The sequence below is a fragment of the Scophthalmus maximus genome, chromosome 14 (genome assembly GCF_022379125.1).
Source record: "Scophthalmus maximus strain ysfricsl-2021 chromosome 14, ASM2237912v1, whole genome shotgun sequence".
NCBI lineage: Eukaryota > Metazoa > Chordata > Actinopteri > Pleuronectiformes > Scophthalmidae > Scophthalmus > Scophthalmus maximus.
In genome coordinates this window covers 13,894,743-13,917,074 of record NC_061528.1, presented here as the reverse complement: position 1 = coordinate 13,917,074, position 22,332 = coordinate 13,894,743, and the positions used below count along the sequence as shown (strand labels likewise).

The 22,332-nt window shown below is 43.7% G+C and overlaps 1 protein-coding gene across 5 annotated transcripts; it reads left to right on the top strand.

Annotated features, from left to right (window-relative positions):
- Window positions 1–2,154: 2,154 nt before the first annotated feature.
- pou1f1 (POU class 1 homeobox 1) lies at window positions 2,155–21,579 on the top strand. 5 transcript variants are annotated; one of them, XM_035603885.2, is made up of 10 exons: window positions 2,155–2,372; window positions 6,006–6,303; window positions 10,769–10,886; window positions 11,303–11,771; window positions 13,345–13,506; window positions 14,358–14,456; window positions 18,710–18,973; window positions 19,101–19,265; window positions 19,827–19,887; window positions 19,981–21,579. In XM_035603885.2, the coding sequence occupies exons 4-10, from the start codon at window positions 11,636–11,638 to the stop codon at window positions 20,219–20,221; spliced, it is 1,128 nt and encodes a 375-aa protein (XP_035459778.1). In that variant the 5' UTR covers window positions 2,155–2,372; window positions 6,006–6,303; window positions 10,769–10,886; window positions 11,303–11,635; the 3' UTR covers window positions 20,222–21,579. The 5 variants fall into 5 exon arrangements, with proteins under 5 accessions (XP_035459778.1, XP_035459780.1, XP_047193240.1 ...); XM_047337284.1 differs by lacking the exon at window positions 2,155–2,372 and adding an exon at window positions 2,379–2,522; XM_035603887.2 differs by lacking the exon at window positions 6,006–6,303.
- The last annotated feature ends 753 nt before the right edge of the window (window positions 21,580–22,332 follow it).

The window sequence follows — 22,332 nt, the reverse complement described above, 5'->3', positions numbered from 1 at the left end:
AGGATACACTCCGGAGGGAGCTCCGCACTTTTGCTTGTAGAATTGTGATGACTGAAAATCCTGTAAGTCAGAATTTTAGAAGAATATTAAAGCATTAATTCACCTTCGATACCAGATCATTTTGTTCCTGCCAAGGTGGAAAGGGCCCAAAATTACATTTTCATCTTGCTACATATAATACTAATAATAATGTTGAATGTGATTTCCTATCATCTCGTATGTCTCATACACACGACCACATCCCAACAACCAAGCAAGATGCATCTAGTTACGGTAACATGTGCCGGCTTGAGATAGAACAGATTCCAGGAACAACATCCGAGATCTCTGTCCAGAAGAGCACAATCCTCTCCTCGTCTAAGATACTACACAGAATACTCAGGCTCCCAGGCCTCTGGTAGAGGACCCAAACTTACAGGAGGAAACACAAGACGAGGCGAGTGGGGAATATTCTTTTTTTTTTTTATCATCATCATCAGTTTCTTCTTTTGACATTCCCTCCACTTTCATCAGTCCATTGCTCTCATTATCTTGGCCTTCCTTCCTTCCCAGCGTCGGCTGGCTCACTTCCACTCAACATTTCATCACCTCACCTCTCCTCATTCCTTTTCTCCTCCAATTTCGTCCAAATCCAAAATGTGTGTCCTCTGACATTCCTCATTTACACTTCAAAGTCTGCTGCACTCTTTGCCACGAGCCGATTCTCATTTTGTAAATCAAGTGCTCTCAAATGTCTCTGTGCCCTGGCAGAGCAGATATGCAAATATGCTAGAAACAATGATGTCTGGACAGGGACTTGTGTTGGGTTCACTTGGATAGATCAGGAAATTCAGCTGGAGCTGCCGGCATATGGACATTTTCTGTTTTCATAGTACTGAAGATGACCAGCAGAATATTTCTGAGCTCCTTGTTGAGATGGATTTTAGTTGTGTTATGATAATGTACAACTGCCTGCTTACGCACGTTGATGCAACTGGTCTTGTTGCCTTGTGGAGGAACCACAGGACTACAGTGGCTAATGCCAGGAGGAGGCATTACTCCACACGCCTCCTCTTGGCCTCCTTGAATAACGCAGAGCAGTTTCATTAGTTAAATGAATTATTCATTTAATTGTTTTCTTTTTGCATGTAGGGTCCCTTTCAGCTTTCAATTAGACCCACTTAAGCCCTTCTCTCCATGCAACATGTCGGCCGATAAGTCATTTGCTACTGCGGCTATCTTGTGTTGCCATGGCGACTCAGTAACTTTTGTCAGTGTGTATAAAAATTTGGCTGTTTTTTGTTTGCTACCTTTTCTCTCAATGCAGTCAGGTCTTATTTCACCCCAGTGAACCATTTTATTACTCAGTGTGGCAAACACTGTGAGACATCGGGGAAGCGCTCGAACAGAGGCACGAGGTATAGCGCACACACAAGCTGCCATTCACAGCCTTCATCTGACGAATTCATAGGCTATTTTCCATACATGCCATACAAAACATAACCATGAATCACTAGAGTTCGGGACACACAGGTAAGTGCCAGGCATAGACTCAAAGTGATATTTAACTGTGAAGCCTTTTGAAGGAGGAGGGAGAGGTGGATAGTTTGTGCAGAGGTGATTCCTCTGTTTGCTGCTGTTTTGGCATGAAACTCTACAATTTCCCCAAATAATTTGTATTTTCCCACGCCATACAGAGTATTGGCCTTTACTTGAAATAGACCATAAGAAGAATCAGACCTTTATATGCATCGTTTGTATGCATTTCTCCTGTTTTGTTCACGTTTCAGTAGGCAGCTTCCCTGATTTCTGATCTGCTGCCATATTATTTACTGTTGTTTAAAACGCCTTCATCCATGTCTGCCTTTTGTCACATTAAAGTCAACATCATGCACCCTGGCACTCAGTGATTAATTCCCTCTGAGTGGAATCTGTGAGCCTATGTGGATATTTAATTTAAAAAGATATCATATCTCTAATAATAAGAGGGCAAACTCTGGCCCTGGTAGTCATTGCAACATTTAAGTGTCCATATCCTGCTTTATCCCTTTCCTTTAGTGTGCCAAGGTCTGTGGCGAAGGGATTCATTCTCGACCCCAGAAAGGGCCAGAAATGCACCATTTGGCCTAACCAACGGCCTTGTTACCATGGCTACCGTTGTTTGGAGGCCTCAGCGTGAGCGTCGTGACATGTCCAACACATATTCCAAGCGGTTAACAAATCACAAAAGAGTGGGCATGCTGACTAATCAAAGCGGACTGGGCTTTTTGTGAGGCTGGCCTGCAAATGTACTGGCGCCATTCGCTTTGGACCGTATGTGCTTTGATCTTTCAAACAGAGCTTTTCTACTGCTATACGATTCCAAGCGCACATCATCTGAGACTGAGCACAAGGTGTGTGCTACCATTTTATTCTTTCTTTTTTTTTTGTTTTTTTTGATGAGCCTTGAGTGTTCCTCTGTAACGAATGGAAATGCAAAGCCTCGAAAACCATGCATCTCTTGTGTGCTGGCTGTTCGGGTTCGTCGTGTTCGACTGTATATAGTAAGTATAGGCTTTTGGCCACTTGTGTGTCAAAAGCTGTTTGCAAACTCAACCGATGAGTGTCCAACCGTCACCCTTTCAAACAGCGTCCATACATTACTGTGGTGAACGTCACAGATGCTTGAACTGTTATCTTACACCTTACTACTCCTACATCCATTGTGGCAATAGTATGGACAACTTGCAGACTTTATACTTTGCTTTAAGTCTGGTCCAATTTCTCTTTGAGTATCTTTGCGGTGACAGCATCAGTTTGCATAATCACAGACGTGTATGATTATGCACATCTGGAAATCTACATAACATCTCTGCATCTTTAAACACGTGATGGTTTGAATTGTGACGCTGTGAGCAGAAAGCTGGAGTGCAATTGATGCTGCTGTTTGACTCCACAGGCCTTTGCCCACAGCTATGCCACTATTTCAAAGTTTAGTCGTAAGGACTGCGGTGTTACCGATGACATTAAGGGGCGGCTCTAAATGTTCCTGGAGAGGATGTTCTTCGGCAAAAAAATGTCAGAAGCGTGTTTGAGTGCAACTAAGAACTTGCTCCATCCACTTCCACAGTTTACAAGAAGGGTGGCATGAGGATAAATAGATTTAAAAAAAAACATTAATTGTGGTGTTAATCATTGAGTCTACACCTCTTCATATTTATTATATTCAACTTTAATGATAATTCTTATCATAGACAATTATCCACTTGCGGTCAGAAGCCTGTCAATCATTCAGCTCAGCTCCTTTCAAACGCTCCTTTGCAGAGGTGTGCTTCAAGGCAACAGCAGCAATGGAAACTGGCTCAATTGGAATATGTGAGCCTACGACAAATATGAAAATATCTTTAAAGTTAGAAAGCTGATTAGGAGTGAGATGCAGTCCACTGTACTGGCTCCTCGGTGGTGCTTAAGACGATCCATGTTCAGGTCGCAAAAACCTGAACCAGCGATCTTGAGTCAATTCTGCGACTCCTTCAAGTTTTTTTTTCGAGTTACAGTCTGGATCATTGGGGCAAATCAGCCTTCATTTGTGCCTCCTCTCTGATCTCTGTCTCATCAGCCCTCAGAGACCTGCGCTTTTCATCACCGTGACTGTTTGATCTGAGCCTCTGAGCTCTGGTCTTCACACGGGGACGGACTGGACAGGAGAGGGAGAGAAAACTCATTGTTTTGAAATGTTGGCGTGCTGCCCGCATCCCACCGATATTTGCGTCGTCGCCCTTTTTTTAATTAATTTGCCGTGTTGCTTTCATCACACCCGCTCTTTGAATTAACGAGAGCAGAGCCACAGACACACATACACATGATGCTGTCTCATTCTCCCTGTCAACCTCGTCCGCACATTAAACCTAGATCTGTCGTACTACTCTGTACCAGTGGCAGACTCTGTTACCCTTCAGTGCCCTTTCATGTTCAACCAGCTCCTATGGCGCTATCAAAGACACTCCAGGGCATGGATGACCCATGGGCCCACTGGTTCAAATATTGCCATGCGCCCAGAAAGAGTCTAAGCCGAGTGATAGTTTCCTCTAAACATAGGATTTATTGAAAAATGTCTGTTGAAAAGTATAAATATCCACAAGGTAAACTTCTCAGGAATGAATACATTGTCTTGGTTTATTGCTTTGAGGATTTAGACTGGTTAAATAGGTCAAAACAGTCAGCCATCTCTCATATTGTAAATATACATTACACCTTTTTAAATTCTAAACATGAAATGCACTGTTTGCCCGCAATTTGTATCTGCTGCCGCTGTAAACATAACAAAGGGGAGGATGAAAGTGAGTCGATTGTTGGTGTTCTCCTCTGCCCACACTGTAGAACTGACTCAAAGTGGAAAAAAATGTTGACGTCGTTAATTTTTAAAGACCCGAGAAAAAGCACTCGTAGTATTATAGTATGAAACGATGTCTGTCAGGGAGGGATGAGTACACCTGGCAGTTTGTCGAGCGCGACTCTTCACTCATGCTTGTGTCTGTACACACCACCCTGCTTTTTATTGTATGTGAACAGCTGTCGGTAAGTTATAGGCCAGAGTGGATCTATATAAATGAATTACCCGACGTGAAGTTAACAAGCGTGCCAGGCAGACAGTGAGGAGCCTCTCATCATTTCAGATCCATTTTTGCTTCTGAGCAAGACAACATCAAATACCCTGATCCTGTGCAATGATTTTTCCCTCATTACCATCTGTCGCCCCCCCCCGAGACATACCGCCATATTCATGGGTGGAAAGACAGAAAGTGAAGCTGGGGTCAAAGGGCTCAAAGGTTAAATCTGGGTCTGAGAGGATAATCGAACATTTGAGTCGTCTCTCCTTGTCTTTTGACCTAGTTTGTGCCTGCTGCTCTGTGGCCTCCTGGTGGTCAGGTGAGGTGAAGGTTAGATCAAGGAAGCCTGTTGTGAAGGGTAATGTAACTTGTAAAGCTGAATGAACAGGCTTTGCTGCGCCGCCATGAAATTTGCAATAGCCCTCGGTGGGCCCAGATTTAACCCTGCAGTTTTAGGTGTTACAAAGTTACAGCATCAAACTCTGATTTGGCTCAGAGACGGCAGTCGGTGAAGAATGAGCACAGACCAAAACCGCAGCTGTAGCTGCAGCACCCGCGAAATCGCCAGAATAAGTCATCATATTGACCGGTGCAGTATCTTCTTAATTTAAGCATGTTTGTAGTCCAAGTAACGGCAGAAAAATGCATTCGACGTTTTTGTGTTTTTGTTTTTTTGCCAGTCTTGTTGCTGAATTGAATGTGAGTGAGCCCAAAACATTTTGTCACGTATTTATTTCTGTTTCATTTCAGCACTTGTTTGGCCAATGAATGGAAACTCATAAAGATTGTCGACTTGTAGGGCACATGAGTAAACTGCCCTGTCTTGCTGCCTGTTGCCTAGCTACCGCCTACATCCATCCTGTATGATTTTGATTCTGTTTCTTATCTTTTATTCTCTCTCTCTCTCTTTCTCTCTCTCTCTCTCTTTGTCGCCCTGGCAGGGAGAGAAGACTTGATTGAAATTGATTATGTTTCATGCATATGTGCTTTTGCACATCATGTAATGCACACGTCTTTATGTCTCATTCTTTCACTCGTCCCCTCCCTCTACAGTCCCTTTCCCTCTCTGATCCATTTGTTCCTATACCCTCTTTTTCTTTTATTTCAAGCCCCTTTGAACATTTTGCATCACAGTTTCCCTCAGTGGAAAAACTGTGAGTACACAGCAGCATTGGAAGAATGATTTCTCAAGGATTCAAATGCCACTTCAGCAGCAGGGGAGACATCAACCGGTGTGACTTTCGGACACGTCTTGAATCTAGAGCAGTGTTTCCCCTGTACAGTGTCACTTTCAGTATGGTTTCTATTAATTTTATTACTATTCCGTCATATCTTGTTCACCGTTGACCCACGTGTCACTGTTCTCCCTTCTTCAGTCCAGTCAGAAAGAAGTGTTCTAACTGTCACATTTAATTTGACTTTTTTTTTCCCATCCAGCTGGTTTGTCCTTCAGAGTGTGAGCACCGCAAAGAGCAGAGGACGAAAAGTGACAGCAGCAGGTCAAAGAGAGCCGTCTACCTGCAGCGACGTTGACTATTTAAAGACTGAAACAGGGCTGGCACCACAATTGTATATGGATTGTGAAATAAAAGTCTCTTTAAACATTCAGCATGCTGTGCAAGTCCAATAATGTTTGCGTAGTTATCAGGACGGGCACGGGGATGGTTGTGTGCTCGCGGCTGAGGCTCAGTGGATGAAAAGTGGCTTATGGAAGAAGTCCCCCGCTGGAATCACAGTAGGTTTATGCCATATGCTTCTATTTTTTCTTTTTTCGATTACACTGAAACTTAATGATTTGAGATATTAGGTGATATTTTTTGTATTTCTATGGTCCTGTTGCATGTTGCAAGCATGTTTGAATGCTATTGATGGTAAATTGGAAGGAAAACTCTACTTCTATTTACTTTGTACAGAACCTTTCACGGAGTCTGTGTAGGTTGAGTGGTGAAGTGATGGGACTCGGAGTACTTATGGTGATTCAGAGGTTAGTTGCCAATTTCAAACGCTTGCCGTAGGGCTTTGTGATAAGTCATCGGTAACTGTGCGGCTGAAAGCCCCTCGCGTCTTATTTCCTCTTGTACTGTAGAACAAAATGAGAACTTGTTGAACAGAGCTCCGGAGAGAAGGATACAGTTCCTGTGCACTGCTGCATCTTCTTTTCTTTCTTTTTTTACGGATACCACTCCATTTGGCATATCAGTATAACAACACTTGGATGAGGAAAAAAAGAATCCGGATCTCAGAAAATAACAGAAAACCCTTGACAACAAAGTGAAGTGGTCCTTTAAAGACCGAACCGAGAGCTGTACATAAGTGCCGTGGAAGGTTGTCATTTAAGCATCAAATATTTGATGCTGGCATTGACTTAATGAAGGGAGATAGCAATCCGCGAGACACGAGGAGAGCGGGTTCAGAAGCCGCTCTTGTTTCCTCCTATACGGCAGTTAACCTTTGCTGTTCTCTGCAGGCTTTGTTGAATATGTTGATGAAATTAGCCTGCTCAGATGTGTTTGCGCTGTTGGTTGGTGAGTCAGGCGCAGATTTGGGCAGATGGTGGTCGGAGTGGTGCATAAGATTTGCTTGATATTCATCAGGAGAGCTGACCTCTGCCATGATGCATTCAAACATCCAGCGGACCTCACTCGGAGTTCACCCCTGCATAATGAATGGATGCATAGATTCAAAAAACAAGACAGAAGCCGCGGCTATCGCTTTTCGCTCCCCCTCTCGCGGTTTAGTTGGATAAAAAACAGGGACATTCTGCCAAAACTCAGTATAAATGTTTTTATGTAGGTTTGGCAAATTAACACCGCTGCTGATTCTCTATTCGTCAAGGTTGATTATTTGAAGAATTTGCTGTAGCGGTGCGGGGCCAGCTGACAAAGTTCACCGTGTATTATTAAAAGGAAACGAACACACACAAACACACCCACACACTCAACCATGGAATTCTTTCTCAAGTAAAAACCTCAGAAAAATAGGCAGCGGCTTAAAGCTGCAGTCAGTTTAGTTTTCTTGACTCAGAGAGATCTTTGACATCTGGAAGAAAACACAATTTTCCTCTCACTGTATTATCTGCTCAAAACTCTCATACTCAATAGAAACAGCACTTCTCCGCGAATCTCTGGAATATAAAGGTTTGAAAAATTGCTGTATCATTACTTGTTGTCATTTATTTGCATTCATGTCAGATTTGTGAAACTACATGGTAACACTATGAATTCATTTATCAAATAAGAACAATTATGTTAACGTGATTATTTATGTTTTTTAGCTTTGTCCATAGATTATGGCCCACATGGTTAGAGAAGTACTGTACGATACTGTACGAGTTCTGATCATTTTCTTGTGTACCCATACATATGTACAAACACACACTCTCTTACCATTAAAGACTGCCAAACCGCTAATGAGTAGGCAATTAAGTTTTATATGAAATGTGTCATGGTGCTTTATGCATTGCAGTGTTAAGTGGTGTTCAGGGTCACGACCTTTTCCTCACACACAAAGGCTTAAATACACAAACATGTTGTTGAGTTTATTGCTTATCAGGACAAAGATGTGGCATATCGTTTTCAGCACACTGTCTCGTTTTTGCACATGCACCTTGTCACACGCAGCCAAACAAACACACACACACACACACACACACACACACACTCACACAGCAAAGACCATCCACCGGTGCAGTGGGAACATAGTGCGGTGACACCTTCTCACAGGTATCACATACAGACATAAAGTGTGTGTGTGTGTGTGTGTGTGTGTGTGTGCGTTGTGTGGCTGCATGTGCATGTGTGTGCGTGTGTGTGTGTGGTGGGGAGAGAGATGTAAATGTATTTGTGTGTGTCTGTTTGTGTGCTTGTTACAACATGTTTTATCACCTGTATGAGAGATTAGGCTGCGATGTGAAAATTGGAACATTGTATTTATATGTGTGTGTGTGTGTGTGTGTGTGTGTGTGTGTGTGTGTGTGTGTGTGAAGGGGATGGCGGAGGGGGGTCAAGGACAGGTGCTTTAAGAGAACCCCTTTGACTCATAGTCTCTTCACTAATTAAGTTCTGGCTCTTTGTTGTGTGCGTGCGCGTGTGTGTGTGTGCGTGTGTGTGTCTGCTACTTGTCTATCCATGGGAAAGGTTTGCCTCTTCCATTCCCTCGCCTTTAGATTATCTTTTTTTTCCCACTCGTCCTCAAGCCCCTTCAGTCTACACAGATCTTTGAAAATTCCACTCACAAGTTATTTTCTACACATAAAAATTAATCATATTATGACATTTCCAAACAATGTGATTCCACATTTTGTTTTACGTCTTTATGGAAGTCTTACCGGGCCACTGAGACTTCTCCTGGTACTAATGATGGTCAATTGGATTATGACAGACAGGTCAATGAGAGAAAGAGCGAGAGACAGAGCAAGCGACAGTGGAGGAAAGAGTGCTATCTATCTATCTGTCTATCTATATAATGCAAAAGAGGTAAAGAATCCATGTTTGTAAGCAGGAAAATGAAGTATTATAATAAACCAAATCAGGGTAATATTTACCTGCTACCCATACACAACTTTTGAGTTAACTACAACAATGACTGGACCATGTCCGATTAATTAATGAGGACAATATAGAAACTAAAGGTAATATAATATTTCAAATGATTTTTGAGTTCACTGTCTGTGTTTATGTTGTGGCTACATTTACTGTTGTGTCAACCTTGAGTCATCTCAGCTGGCTGTCACACATCAGCTGCTCGCCGGCTGATCTGCACATTTGTCAGTGAAAATATTAGAGCAATGGAAACGGAAGGAAAAGTAAACGTGTCAAGTATGGATAAACACTCCATCATTATTCATTATTGACCCTTTTTGGAGTCTGGTCTTATTTTATTTTTTTTAATATGAAGACAAAATTGCCGAAAGGGTTATTTTAATTATCTGTTATGGTTTTTTTTATGTGAGATATGCAGTTGCACGCAGCTTGCTATAAAACAGAGGTGGTTAAGTCTTGGTGTGCGAAAAAAATAAGCCTGTATTCGCCAGCTGGGAAGATGGTCTTTAGCCTGAGTGGGTGCTGTCGGCTGAAAGGAAAGAAGAGTGAAAAGTATTTTAAGGATGATATTTGTGTTGGTGAGGTTTAGTCTTATTCTCTCTGTTGTCACACAGGATTACGTTCAATTGTCTCCTTAATATTGTGGGTTTGCTTTGTTTATTTCAAGCCCCGAAAGAGTGAAATGAGATTTGTCGATGTCCACTGTGATTTGCTTGGCTATTTGTCAAAAAGGCTTTCATTATAAGCGCTAAGCCTCATTGACTCTTCTTAATCAAATATCTGATTTAAGATTCACATCTCTCAAGGCTTTGTGTTGAAGGGTGGGGGGGGGGTGAAAACGAGTGACTCCGTGTCATTAGGATTCGGATTTGAATTTGGATTTTAATATTTGCTAATGTGGCACACCCGAGTCAAAATGAACCTGATTCTGAAATGGTTTATTTCAATATTTAAACGTGGAGGTCAATTAAACTGTCCCTTAACCGTCAGAAAAAGGTCCAGCTCGGCCCACTTAACGTGAGCTGCAGTGAATGAAAGAAGTCAGTGACGCGGCTGAAGGATTCAAGATAGAAATTCACTTTGAGGAGAAACACTGACAAAAGGACTGAGTTCATCCCGTCCACACTTACACTATGTGCCTCGGCAAGCTGAGTCGCGCTTGCCACCCACAAGCTATTATTCACCTGCTGCCCACCTACACCAACAATAGTGAAGCAGAGCCTGGGATAAACACAAATACAAACAGACGCAACAGAGTGCACATGGTGGCCACGCTCCTCGGATTAACCCTGATCTTCCCTGATGGAACCTGTTGTCTTTACCTGGGGGGGCAATCCTATTTGACACAATATGGACACCGTGGTCCTAACAATTTCCTTCCTCTCACTCTGATATAATGCGACAGGGTTTTTTTCGATTGTGGGCTTGACAGATAGGGGCAAAACAGTGTTCCTCGCCTCCGGGTCAAACTGGATCAGTCGGGACAACAACAAAAAACACCCAATTTACACCAAATAAGCCCCTGCAGGGCGGGACAATATCTGAGCGGTTCCGAGTTGTATTTTCCGAGCATTTGGCTTGAGGCTACACACTTTGCAAAACAAAGCAGGACAATTGGTCTGAGACAATTTAAGTGTTCCCTCTGCTTTCCCACTGCAGCGCAGTCCTGTAATCAGGGAGAGGGACGGCGAGATAGCAAGAGGAGAGGAGGGTATCGTGTTTCTCAGCTGCGCTGTACCCTAATCCAGGCTTTGGAAGTGGGATGAGAGGAACGCAGGTAAGGACAAACACAAGTAATAACAGCACTGACATTGGATTGGTGGGTGGGTGCTCGATAGGAAATAGGGGGCCTCGTAGGTTGAGAGAGGGGTGGTTGGTCGGAGATGGGTGGGATATAAATACCTGCAGTAGACAAGGGCGGCAAAAAAGCTGAGGGTGTAACAGAGTGGCTCACCTGCATAGGTAAGAGAGAGGGGAGACAGGGAGCTGCACGGACGAGGCCCTGATGAGAGAAGACTCAGTAGCTGAGAATCACTTTTGAGCAGATATAAGCGATAGCGACTTGAACTTGCAGCTCATCAGCGTTCACCGTCGAGTAGAAGAGTGAGAATAATCTGGGCTGAAGTGCTGACATCCAATTCTCGGTGACAAAAAAACCCCCCAGTAACTTCTCGTATTTTTCTACCTGCATAGAAAGAGGTGAGCTTGCCTGAGCCAGAGAGAACGGGACGAGACAAGGAGGCGATACAAGGTGGTGCGAGGAAACAAGAGGGACAGCGAGGAGGAAGAAAGGCACGGCAGAACGAGGGTAGGACAAGGGAAGGCCAAAGAAGACGACGCACAACGAGACGCGAGAAGGGAGGGCGAGGACGCAGATTTTGACAGGACAAGGCTCGGAAAGACGAAGGGCGAGCGTAGGCGGTGATGGCCGACGAGACCGCATAAAGCCGGAGAAGCCAAGAGAAAGCCAAGCCATCGTTCGTTCGTCAAACTTCAGTGCCCCCATTGGGATCGAGCCAGAGAAGGATGGCATGTCAGGCGTTCGGCAGCGATTCCTTCGGCCCTCTGGCAGGAGATTCCGCCTTGCCCATCCTCATGCACCACGCCTCAGCCAACGAATGCATGCCGACCTCCTCCCACGCACACAGCATGGTCTCTGCAGGTAAGCTCGGGAAGCTATAAGAAGAGAGCGTATTAGCACTGAGCCTACTATGTCAGAGTCTAGATGGGCGCATTCTGCTGGGACTTTGCTCGCACTAATAGCCAGTGCACTATTGATTGTACATGAAGCCTTTTGGGTGCCGCAGGTGAGTCATGTGGCATGCAGGGCTACAAGTTGCTCTCATTGAACCGTGTAATTGACCCGATCGTGCTCGGGCTCAGCCCGCCGATGCCTCCTTAACAAGGCACAGTTGTGTTCTCAGGCAATGGGGAGGATGAATTGAATTGGGGGAGAAGAATTCAATTCAGAATATGTAAACTCATCTAACCAGCTGTCTTCTCAGTGGATAATTGCTTTGAGGATGTGTTATCGGGATGACGGAAATCCCCAAGGCCTTTCTCTCGAAGGAGAGAAAAGCTTTTTTTAGTGCCCGCTGATTGTTATTGTTAAGTATAGAATGCATTGGATTGTGCAGAACACTAATCATGCACTACATCTGAAAAGCAGCAGTTTTAAACTAATGGTATTTAAATAATGTTGTTTTGCTGCTACTAAATGTTCGCCGTCTTCCATTGAGCATATGAGCAAAATGTACAATGTGGCCATGTAACATAAATGAATGTTTTAATAATGGAGCAAGTCAAATTCACAATTATGGCTGAATTGTCCTCAGTGGGACAGTATTTTTTTAATCAATGTATTAAATTTTTTTTAACACAGCCCTCATAAAACTCACTCATATCATACAACATGTCACTACAAAAGAGTAAGTGTTTGAACAGTGCATCTCAACACCACCAGTACGAATGCATTACTGTAGTGCTTGGAGGTGAACTATGTAATTAGCAGATGATTTGACCTGAACAATGTTCAACTATATTTAAATTCACTGGACAGAGGAGAACATTCACCATTTGGTCACAGAGCAGAGACTTTAGAAAAGTCGGCTTCTCGCTGGGAATCACAGTCATAATTAATCCAACACATCAAAACCATCAACAGTCATTTTTCTCTCACTTCTGTGTTCCTCCTATAGGTCCATTTCAAACCGGAGTTAAAAAGAGAAAAACAAAAACAATTTTACAGTGACTGACGTTTCTCCTCAGTGTCTAGTTTTCGAAATATGAATCTGCTCAACTCAGACCGTATTAACATCTCCCCCTGCTCTGTCGGGGTGGCATCGGCCTCAGCAAAATCTCAGATATGAGCCATTATCACTATCTTTCTCTCTCACTTTGTCTTGTATGATGAAGCCAGAACAATCAATGTTATATTCCTGATCAGGGAAGAAATAAAAAGTTTTAACCTGGCTTCTTTTTATGATTTTCCATGTAGGTGAAAACATTCTTGCCACACTTCCATGGACAATTTTTTAAGAACCCACTTGTCCTTAAAAATGATTGGAATTAATATAAATTGCCTTATGCCAGTATAGAGTGTAAACAGCTGCTAACAGTGGTTCCAATTTAAAAGCAATGGTTTTCAGTTGAATCATAGTCGTGTCTCTGCTATTCTTGTTTCGCTGAACTTTTGTCCTCTGCTCACGGTGTAACCACATTCTGTCCCCCGTCAGTGTCGTCTGGACTGTCCCTGGGTCAGAGCGCCAAGCGCTCCCACATGCATCTGTCCACCTCCTCCCTTGGCAACGCGCTTGGCAACAGCCCCCCGAGCCTTCATTACCCAGTCGCCCCCTGTCACTACAGCAACCAGCAGGCCACCTATGGCATGATGGCGGGTGAGCAGTCGTCGTGGTGTCTGTGACAAAAGCTGTGATGAATCTATAAGTGCAACAATTTGTCGATTATAAAGAAAATCTAAAAAAAATGTACTCCGGTCCCAGTTTCTCATATGATAAATGGACAATATTTTTTAATCACTTTCATATAGAGGGGTTTTTCCTTTTTTATTAGTTTTTAATATCTTTGGGGTCTGGGGATGTTTGCCAGACAAAACAATTGATCTGACAATGTCACCTTGCACTCTGGGAAATTTTCTTTTCTCTGACGTCTTTTACTCTAAATTAAAAAAAACTAACAGAAATTTAAAAAAAAAAAAGTAAACTCATCATTGAACAACTAAACAAATCATTGCTTATGAAACTGAACTTGTGCAGTGCAATCGATTGCGGTGCCGCCGTTAATAACGTTGCAGAAGATTGCTCGTGGTAATGGTAACGGTATTGATCTGGTGATGACACACCGGTGAGGACCAGTCCACTTAATCGGTGGACTGACTGTATGCCAGCGAAGATAAGGATGAGTTTTGGGATGCCCATTAAATCAGGTCTAAAGATCCACAGTCGGAGGTGGCCTGACATGCTTATTAATTATTCAGCTTCAGTCGTGTGTGGGCTCTATCACATGTGACATGCAGCACCGACAGATGTAGTCACACAACTGGGCACATTGAGACGTCACATGTGGAGACATCAATGTGGTCTGACCATTGTTTGAGGCGGGGGGTTTCCATCCAATATTCCTGAAGGTATAAAAGCATTGTTCAAACAATAATGTTGAGAAAGGTTTTGATGATGATAATTGACAGTATTGACAACGGTAACTATGCTCTCTCTCTCTCTCTCTCTAGCTCAGGAGATGCTGTCTGCCAGCATTTCTCAGACATGTATCCTGCAGACTTGTGGAGTCCCTCACCCAAACATGGTGAGCGGTGCAAACCCGTTGCAAGGTAATGACAACGCCGCCCCCCACACACACACACACACACACACACACACAAAGAGATCCTTCTCTCCCCTAGCCTGCCGTTAAACCCTGTAAAGTTTGCAGTTCATCCTCCACTTCATTTCAAATCTGCTCCCACTTAAAACCCATTTCAGACTTGATTACCTCACCTAACGCCTGAGCACTTCATCGCAGTTGTTAAACATAGCTGTCAAAGAGGACTTGCCACTCTCTGCGCCTCCCGCGGAGAGTGCAAAAGTCTGAGCATAGAGACAGTTGTGTGAATAGCGGTCTCAAAGAAAGGTGTTGGTCTTGGGAGATTTGCTTTTTTTCTCTCCATGGCTGAATGAGACGAATTCAAGTCAGTCACGTGGGGTCTTTAAATACTTAGTCAACATGTGCACAAGCAAAAGCAGCTTTTTTGTAATTCTTCACGTGCTCATGTACAAATGGGAGCTCCAGCAACTCATATTGATATTTTAACCTTCCAACATTTGACACTGATGCTTCATGGGCAGTGGTTGGATTGTTTGAACTGTACTGTAGACGTTGATGAGGAATGGGACAGGAATTTGCTTCAATCATAACCTTGGACGAAATCAATCGACCTCACTGCAGTGCGGATTCTTTGTTTTCTTACACACAGTGTGCTGTGAAACTAAAATTCCATTAGTAATAACGTATTTAGGTTTCTATTCTATGGACTAAATCTAGACGGCAGCCGCCTTTAGATTGTAAAATAGCAATGTTCCTCCCTTTCTGAAGTCGTATTTTTTTCTACTGTGCCTCCCAGGAGGGTGAACAACTTCACACGGCACGCTCTCAATACACTCTCCCTGATTCCTGTTTAACAACTCGGGATCGGAGACGGCATTTTGTAGTGTCGAACTACGATCTGACACCGTTCTAGTTTTTGTGTCCCCGACATGAACAAAGACCGAGACAGGGAACCAGATACATCAAACAAGTCGAACCTGTCAGACAGGATGCCATCGCACAGGCCTCCTTGCATACTAATTCATCTGAATAATAATGACTGCATGAAGACTAAAATTATAATTTCAAGGTCTAAAGAAAGTGCATTTGGACCATGACAATTTCTATGATCAAATCAATTCGGTCCAAAAGGATAAGTTGACCTCAGGTACAACCTTGATGGCACAGAACAATTCGTATTTGGATAGGAAATAAAGAGGGAAGGGTGGAAAAAATAGGATTGGAACGGCTCAAGGGTAGACTCCCTGACATCAACCCTCTGCTGGGAATGGTTAAATGAAATCGAATGGCCTGTGGTGTCAAAGGCTGAGCTGAAAAACATTGGGATTCAAAAGGCGCCTACATTTACGACGGCCAAGAGATCATTTGTCACTTTAATGAAGTTTCTCTACTGTAAATGGGCAGAGTGACGCTATGAGAAATGTTTCTGACAGTCAACTTGAGTGATACTATCAAGTTGTTTTGCGAAAAAAGGCACGATTGGAAGATACTTGTGTAGGACACAGGGATGTCGCTGACAAACTAACTGCGATAAAAGAAAATCATCATTTATTGGGAGGGATGTAAAAGTAGGCACGTGCTGGATTTCACGTGGAAAAATTCACTAAATGAAACTTCATTCTTCAATTGGGTCGACAACAGCGCTCGGACGGACGTTTGGAGTTAATAGCGTCCAACAGACCTTTGTAATTAGACAGGCGAGGTCAGAGAAGAAATTGGCCCCTTTTCATTCTTAAAGCTGCACTAATCTGTTTCCACATTAACAACAGATGAAATGAGTACGAGCAATGTGCAAGGTTGATGAACCCGCGGAGAGTTAGCAATCATCACTTCCTCTCAGCTATATGGAGCTTTTTTTTTGACCACTTGAACATTGTTTTCGGCTACAGGACGCGGCACATATACATTGTGCACCTCGAGCAGGGGAATCGCACAGGACGTCGATTGGCAGGAAGTTATGAGACATCTGCCAACCGAGCTCTGTGACAAAAAAAAAGGCGATTACGATGCAATCGCAGGAAGGCAGACATAACTGCACACTGTACACGCACCTGCATTTTTACCTCCCAGCCGAAAAAAAGTCGATGTCACCCTCTCCTCTACACCTTCGCTGCACGACAAACTCACCGATGCCTTCAGAGTCTGCCACTTTCCAGCTGGTCGTGCGTAGACCCGACTGGACAACTCAGGCCGTCTGTGACAGCCTCCTTTTCTCTCCTCCACTTGCGAAGCTCAACCACTTTGCGGAGGGCATGCGGTGTTTCTGCCACTGTAGACAGAGTAGAAAAAAACGGTTGAAACGCATACTGTTGTCGGGCAACGTTATGCTGCAGTAAACCAGTGGTTATGATGTTGTCACCCCAGGCTCCATATGAAAGACGTCGCCGTGTGAGGGGCGAGGAGCTGGAGGCTTGTGGCTGACGCTTGTCAGCTGAGCAGATCCATCTTTGCCCCGAGGCAAAGTTGCCGAGGGTCCTGAGATGAGACGTGTGTGAAGGTTCATTAGTGGAGCCACTGTCAAGAGTGACCATTCCGTTATTGGTGAAGACACTGCGGACAGAACACTGGAAACATCTTGGATCACCACGTTATATAAGACAATGCAGTTCAACAACACAAAAGTAGGGCATCCAGAATGTCCATAGATTTAAACTCACACCAATGTTTAGGCCTAATATTTAAGATTTCCGTCCATTTGGATTTCACACACTTAACGTAAACAAACTAATAAACTTAATGTGATGCAGGAAGATCTGTCCGTAGGACCGGTTCTTGCATGAGGCCCATTGTGTTCAAAAATGAAATTCACAATACCCAGATTTACATACGTCTAATCAATGAATCCCATTTGTTTCAAATTTGTAAGAACCAGGGTCATTGTTCGTTGTTTACTTTTTTATTATTCAATCTTAATAAAAAGCTATCGTGTTTGAAATCATATTAAGTTTATTCATTTTTTCATGGTAATCCAAATGAATGGAAAGTTTATATGCAATCAAAATACATAGACCTTCAATTAAGCCTAAATATATTTTTGTGTTTCCAATGAGTCGGTTTGCAGCCAATCAGGAGGAAAAACAAAAACTGCTCCCTGATCTCTAGAAATTCAACTATTGTCTTATGTTTGCACAAGCAAACACAAGAGGGGAGTGTTGCATTGTTTATGTCAGCAACAAAGTGCATGTGATCAGCTGTTGTTCACCTTCTATTACACACATGAGCGTTGCCTGTCGTGGGGAACACGATGTATGTTGTGGTTCATTAGGTTGTTTTTTTTGGTGAAATGAATCGATGCAGTTCTTTATCTCCACTGCAGCTGTGTGGGACGGCGATTCGACAAGAGCCTCATATTCCAAATCACTAATGACCCAGCCAACCATCTGGTATTCTGGCAGTAATCGCTCATTAATGCTGACAAAAAGGAAGCGACTGTTGTGATAAACGGCAGCAGCCTGCAGCTCCACTGCATCTAACCACTCGACATTTACAGTACGGCCACCTGTAGAAAAAGAAAAGCCCAAGTGTGACGAACATCTATCGAACGCTTCTGCAGTGTTTCTTCTGAATGGAGACATTTTGAAACAAGTGCGAGGAGGGAAGGGAACTCGGCATTGTGTGGCAACGCTGAAGCCAAGGACAAGAAGCACAGTTACTTTTTTTTTTTTTTTTTACACCTTTCAAACTCAGCTCACTATTCTTTGAAATCAGTGAATGGATCTGGCTCAGGGGCCTTAACATCAACCCAGTGTGAGAGTGAAAAATTAGATTTCATTCCGTGCAACACGTTGCACGTCCTTTCTTTTCTTTTTGAACACCTGTGCCTGTAACTGTCTGTAGATGTAGTGGCAGCATTCTCTGTTTCATCGGAAAGTTGCAGTGTTACAGGGACATTGAATGAACAAAGTAAAAAAATATCGAGGAAAAAGATTCTGTACGGGCCGAAAACCTGCATATCAGGAGAGCGTGCAAGTTGCCATGTTGTGGGATTTATTTCAAAAATACAATTCACTGGCCATCAGAGAAAAACTGATGAACAATCAAAAGGAAGTTTTTATTCCCAGTAGGCGGGGGAGTGTCACAGGGGCCTGTCAGAACTTTTTGTGTGTATAGGAATAGCGGCCGTGCTGCTTTCAGTACTCCTCTGACTGTCCGAGGGCCTCCCTTGTGTCTCCCACCGGCTAATTTCCCCTATCTCGAGCTTTTCCTCTCCTTCTACTAAGTCCCCCTTCTCTCTCTCTCTCTCTCCCTCCCTTCCTCCAGGGTCTCTTACTCCATGCTTGTACAAGTTTCCCGATCATGGTCTGAGCAGCGGTTCTTGTGCATTGAGCCATGGTTTCTCTTCACTGCCCGCGGCTATCCTCTCAACTGATGAGGGCCCTGGGGGCCACAGTGTTGGAGAGATGAAAACTGACGGCCAGAGGAAAAGCATGCGGGACCCTGAAGACGCCCCCGCCATGGACTCCCCGCAGATCAGAGAGCTGGAGATGTTCGCCAATGACTTCAAGATACGCAGGATCAAACTGGGTGAGACTGGCTTGAAACTACCTCGGTGTCCAACTGCACGCCACTGATTCTCTCTGTGTTCTCACCCGCCAAGCTGCTTCTCTGCGCAATGTATTCAATCAAGTTTTTCTTCTTCTTCCACTTTCAGGATACACCCAGACTAATGTAGGCGAAGCGCTGGCTGCAGTGCACGGCTCGGAGTTCAGCCAGACCACGATCTGCCGCTTTGAAAATTTGCAGCTGAGCTTCAAGAACGCCTGCAAACTCAAGGCCATTCTGGCGAAATGGCTGAACGAGGCCGAGCTGGCTGGTGGTGGGTCACACACACACGCACGCACGCACGCACGCACGCACGCACACACACACACACACACACACACACAGACACGTCCCCTGCTTCTTCATTTATTCAAATGTGACCTTAAACACTCTTATCAAGGCTTAACAAGCGCTTTTGATTAGTCTGATCCGTCGGAAATAATTACAGCCAAGCTTTCCCTCGCATGTTCAGGAAGATTAAACAGTGGCTTGTGCATTTCTTTTTTCCTATGATCCCATAAAATGAACAAATATCTATCGCAGCTGTAAGTTGTTTCAATGGAGGGGGGTTTTCTTTTCCGTTTAATTTGGAACGAAGTAAAACTGCTCAGAATTTCATGTGCATAGTGTTTTGTAGTAGAAGGGATTGTTCCATAAGTGTTGGTGAAGTCATAGTTAGTATCATGTCATGTAGGCAAACAAGTTATCAAAAATGACCATTAGGTTAGATGAGGTTAGTCAATCATTGAGTCACTTTTATTTTTGTCTGTTTTCTCATCCTCACTCACAACCACAGATACAATAAAGTAACAACATATTTTGTTCTTCCCCGCAGCCTTGTACAACGATAAATTAGGAATGAATGAGCGAAAGAGAAAGAGGAGAACAACTATCAGGTATCTAATGTGAGGACCAAAATAAAAGCCTAGATAGAGATATAGATATGTATATGTTAAATCTCTTTCTCTGTGCCTTGTTCCGCACGGCAGCCTCGGGGCCAAGGAGGCTCTGGAGCACAGCTTTGTGGAGAAGAGCAAGCCGTCCTCGCAAGAAATCGCGCGGATTGCCAAGGGCCTCCATCTGGAGAAGGAGGTGGTCCGAGTGTGGTTCTGCAACCGGCGGCAGCGGGAGAAACGGGTCAAGACGAGCCTCAACCTCAGCGCCTGCTTGACCAAACTCAGCCCCAACTGCATAGCACAGATGAGCAAGGCACACAGGTCAATGACGTAGTTGATGGTTCAGGCCGAGAGCGCGTGTTCACCGACGGCGACCCCTCCATCGTGAAGATGGAGAAGTTTACTTTGACAGAAAGGCCAAATAATAATAAAACAAACTGCCCAGTCACCGGCTGCTCACACACTTGACAACTGTTGCGCTGATTCAACACTCAGATGAGAATTTATACCTTGCGACAGTGAGCCGGACTAAATAAATAAAAAAATCCAACACAACTTTGCTATAAAACACACGTCACTGTCACACAGCAAACGCCTGTTTAATTTGTACTGGATCGACTTATTGCAGCTTTCTCTGTGTCATTTTATGTTGTTTCCCTTCTTCAATACTAGAGTAGGATGTTGTTTCTTTTTCCTCAACACGATCTTACGTCCATGTGAAGAAAAAAACAAAACATTTTCATTAAGTTCACGTTAGCTGCTGTTTGACAATGAGACGCGCACAACCTCTGCTGTGCCTTGGTTGCTACACGAATACTGAAAAATATATTAGCCACACAGACCAAATATGATTCCATCCACCAGCACCACATTGTGGATGAGCACTCTTGAGCCCTGTGACGTCAGCAATACAAACCCATATTCTGAGCAAGAGAAGTAGAAATGTATTGATGGTGAAATGAAGTGTTCAACATTTACATCTGTATTAACCAGCTGGACCCTTCGTTGCTGTAGTTACAGTATATGTGTTTGTGCCCCTGTGTCTTTTTAAGTTATCCGTCACTGTCTTATCTTGTCTGATGATTTCTTTTTTAAATGACTGTAGCCATAGCTGGAAAAAAAAAAAAGTAATATATTTCAACTTTCACAACAACCTATTTATTTGAGATCTAATATATCACGCTGGTCCACTTTCACGTCTCTTTTGATCTGTGCTCTGAAGTCGAGAACGTGTGAAACTTTTCCGGCATTTTTTGTCAACAAATGGATCGGATGCCTCGCATTTCCCTGTCGTGTGAGATGGATACAATCCTGTGCTTTTGTTGCTGTTGCCATGACAAAGTGTCGCACAAAGAAGACCATCAGCCTGTCACGACTCTGACCCGGTTGGGATGACTGATGGAAAGTGACGAAACAAGCTGACACCTTCTGAGTCCAAACCTGGGCCTTGAAATTCAACTTGTCAGGAACCGTTAATCCGTGCCTGGATGAGGTGAGGAATGAAAGCATGTGTCATATGAGGATGTCAGATGGAAATGAAGTGCCTTTATTCAACTCCATTGAAAATATAAATGTGCCTGGGTACATTTCGCACTACAGTGTGAAGAGAATATGCCCCTTTGTGTTCCCAGACACTGAAAAGTAAATCAGTTCAACTCATATCTAACAATAAACTCCGTTTTTATGATGGACCATGCGTGTCATCCCTCATTTATAATGATCCTTATATCACACTATGAATACATACACGAGGAGAGAACGAGAGAGAGTCTGTGCCGGAGTGCAGCGTAAGCTGTACAATTCACTGGGCTATCACTGGGGATCCATGAATAAAGTCCAAAGACACCTTAATTCAGAGAGACACAGTTCACACTGCGATCTGTGTGCTGCCGTCTGACTGGAGCGTCGTCGGGGGAAATAAATGCCGCGGTGCCATCGATCGCTGCCACATCGCTGAGCCTGCACTGGGGAAAGTTACATTAAAGTATACTGAGGACGATGAGGATGATGAGGCCACTGGGAAGCTTCTCAGTGCTGGTGCCACAGATGCCCACAGCCATAATACTGTTTGAAGACACACCTCTTCACTTTTTAATGTATTCAGAGAACACTGTGTCCATAACAAGATGTGAACAACTCCACATGCTGTACACTGTTCATGATGCATTATTACTAACTGCTGACACAGAACGCTCATGAGTCAGTGTGTGTTCTGGGTTCTCGTTCCCAAAAGAGCAAACTGGTGATTTTGAACACCTACTGATTGATCTCTGTGTATTTCTGCGTGATGTGAAAATCTATCAGCAGACTCTTGGTAACGCAGAGTCTGCACTCCTTTACTCCAGTGACCAAAATTTGACAAAAATGAACGCGGCCTGCAACTTATGTGGACATGAAGGGGAGTATACGGCTGTCTGGAATTATTTGTCAAAATATAAATATGAA

What these genes read in the sequence shown, in the direction of transcription:
- pou1f1 (XM_035603887.2), top strand. Translation starts at nt 11,636, where the DNA reads ATGGCATGTCAGGCGTTCGGCAGCGATTCCTTCGGCCCTCTGGCAGGA. An exon ending in ACACAGCATGGTCTCTGCAG is followed by an intron (nt 11,772 to 13,344) that starts GTAAGCTCGGGA and finishes GTCCCCCGTCAG; the next exon opens with TGTCGTCTGGACTGTCCCTG. An exon ending in GATACGCAGGATCAAACTGG is followed by an intron (nt 18,974 to 19,100) that starts GTGAGACTGGCT and finishes TTCCACTTTCAG; the next exon opens with GATACACCCAGACTAATGTA.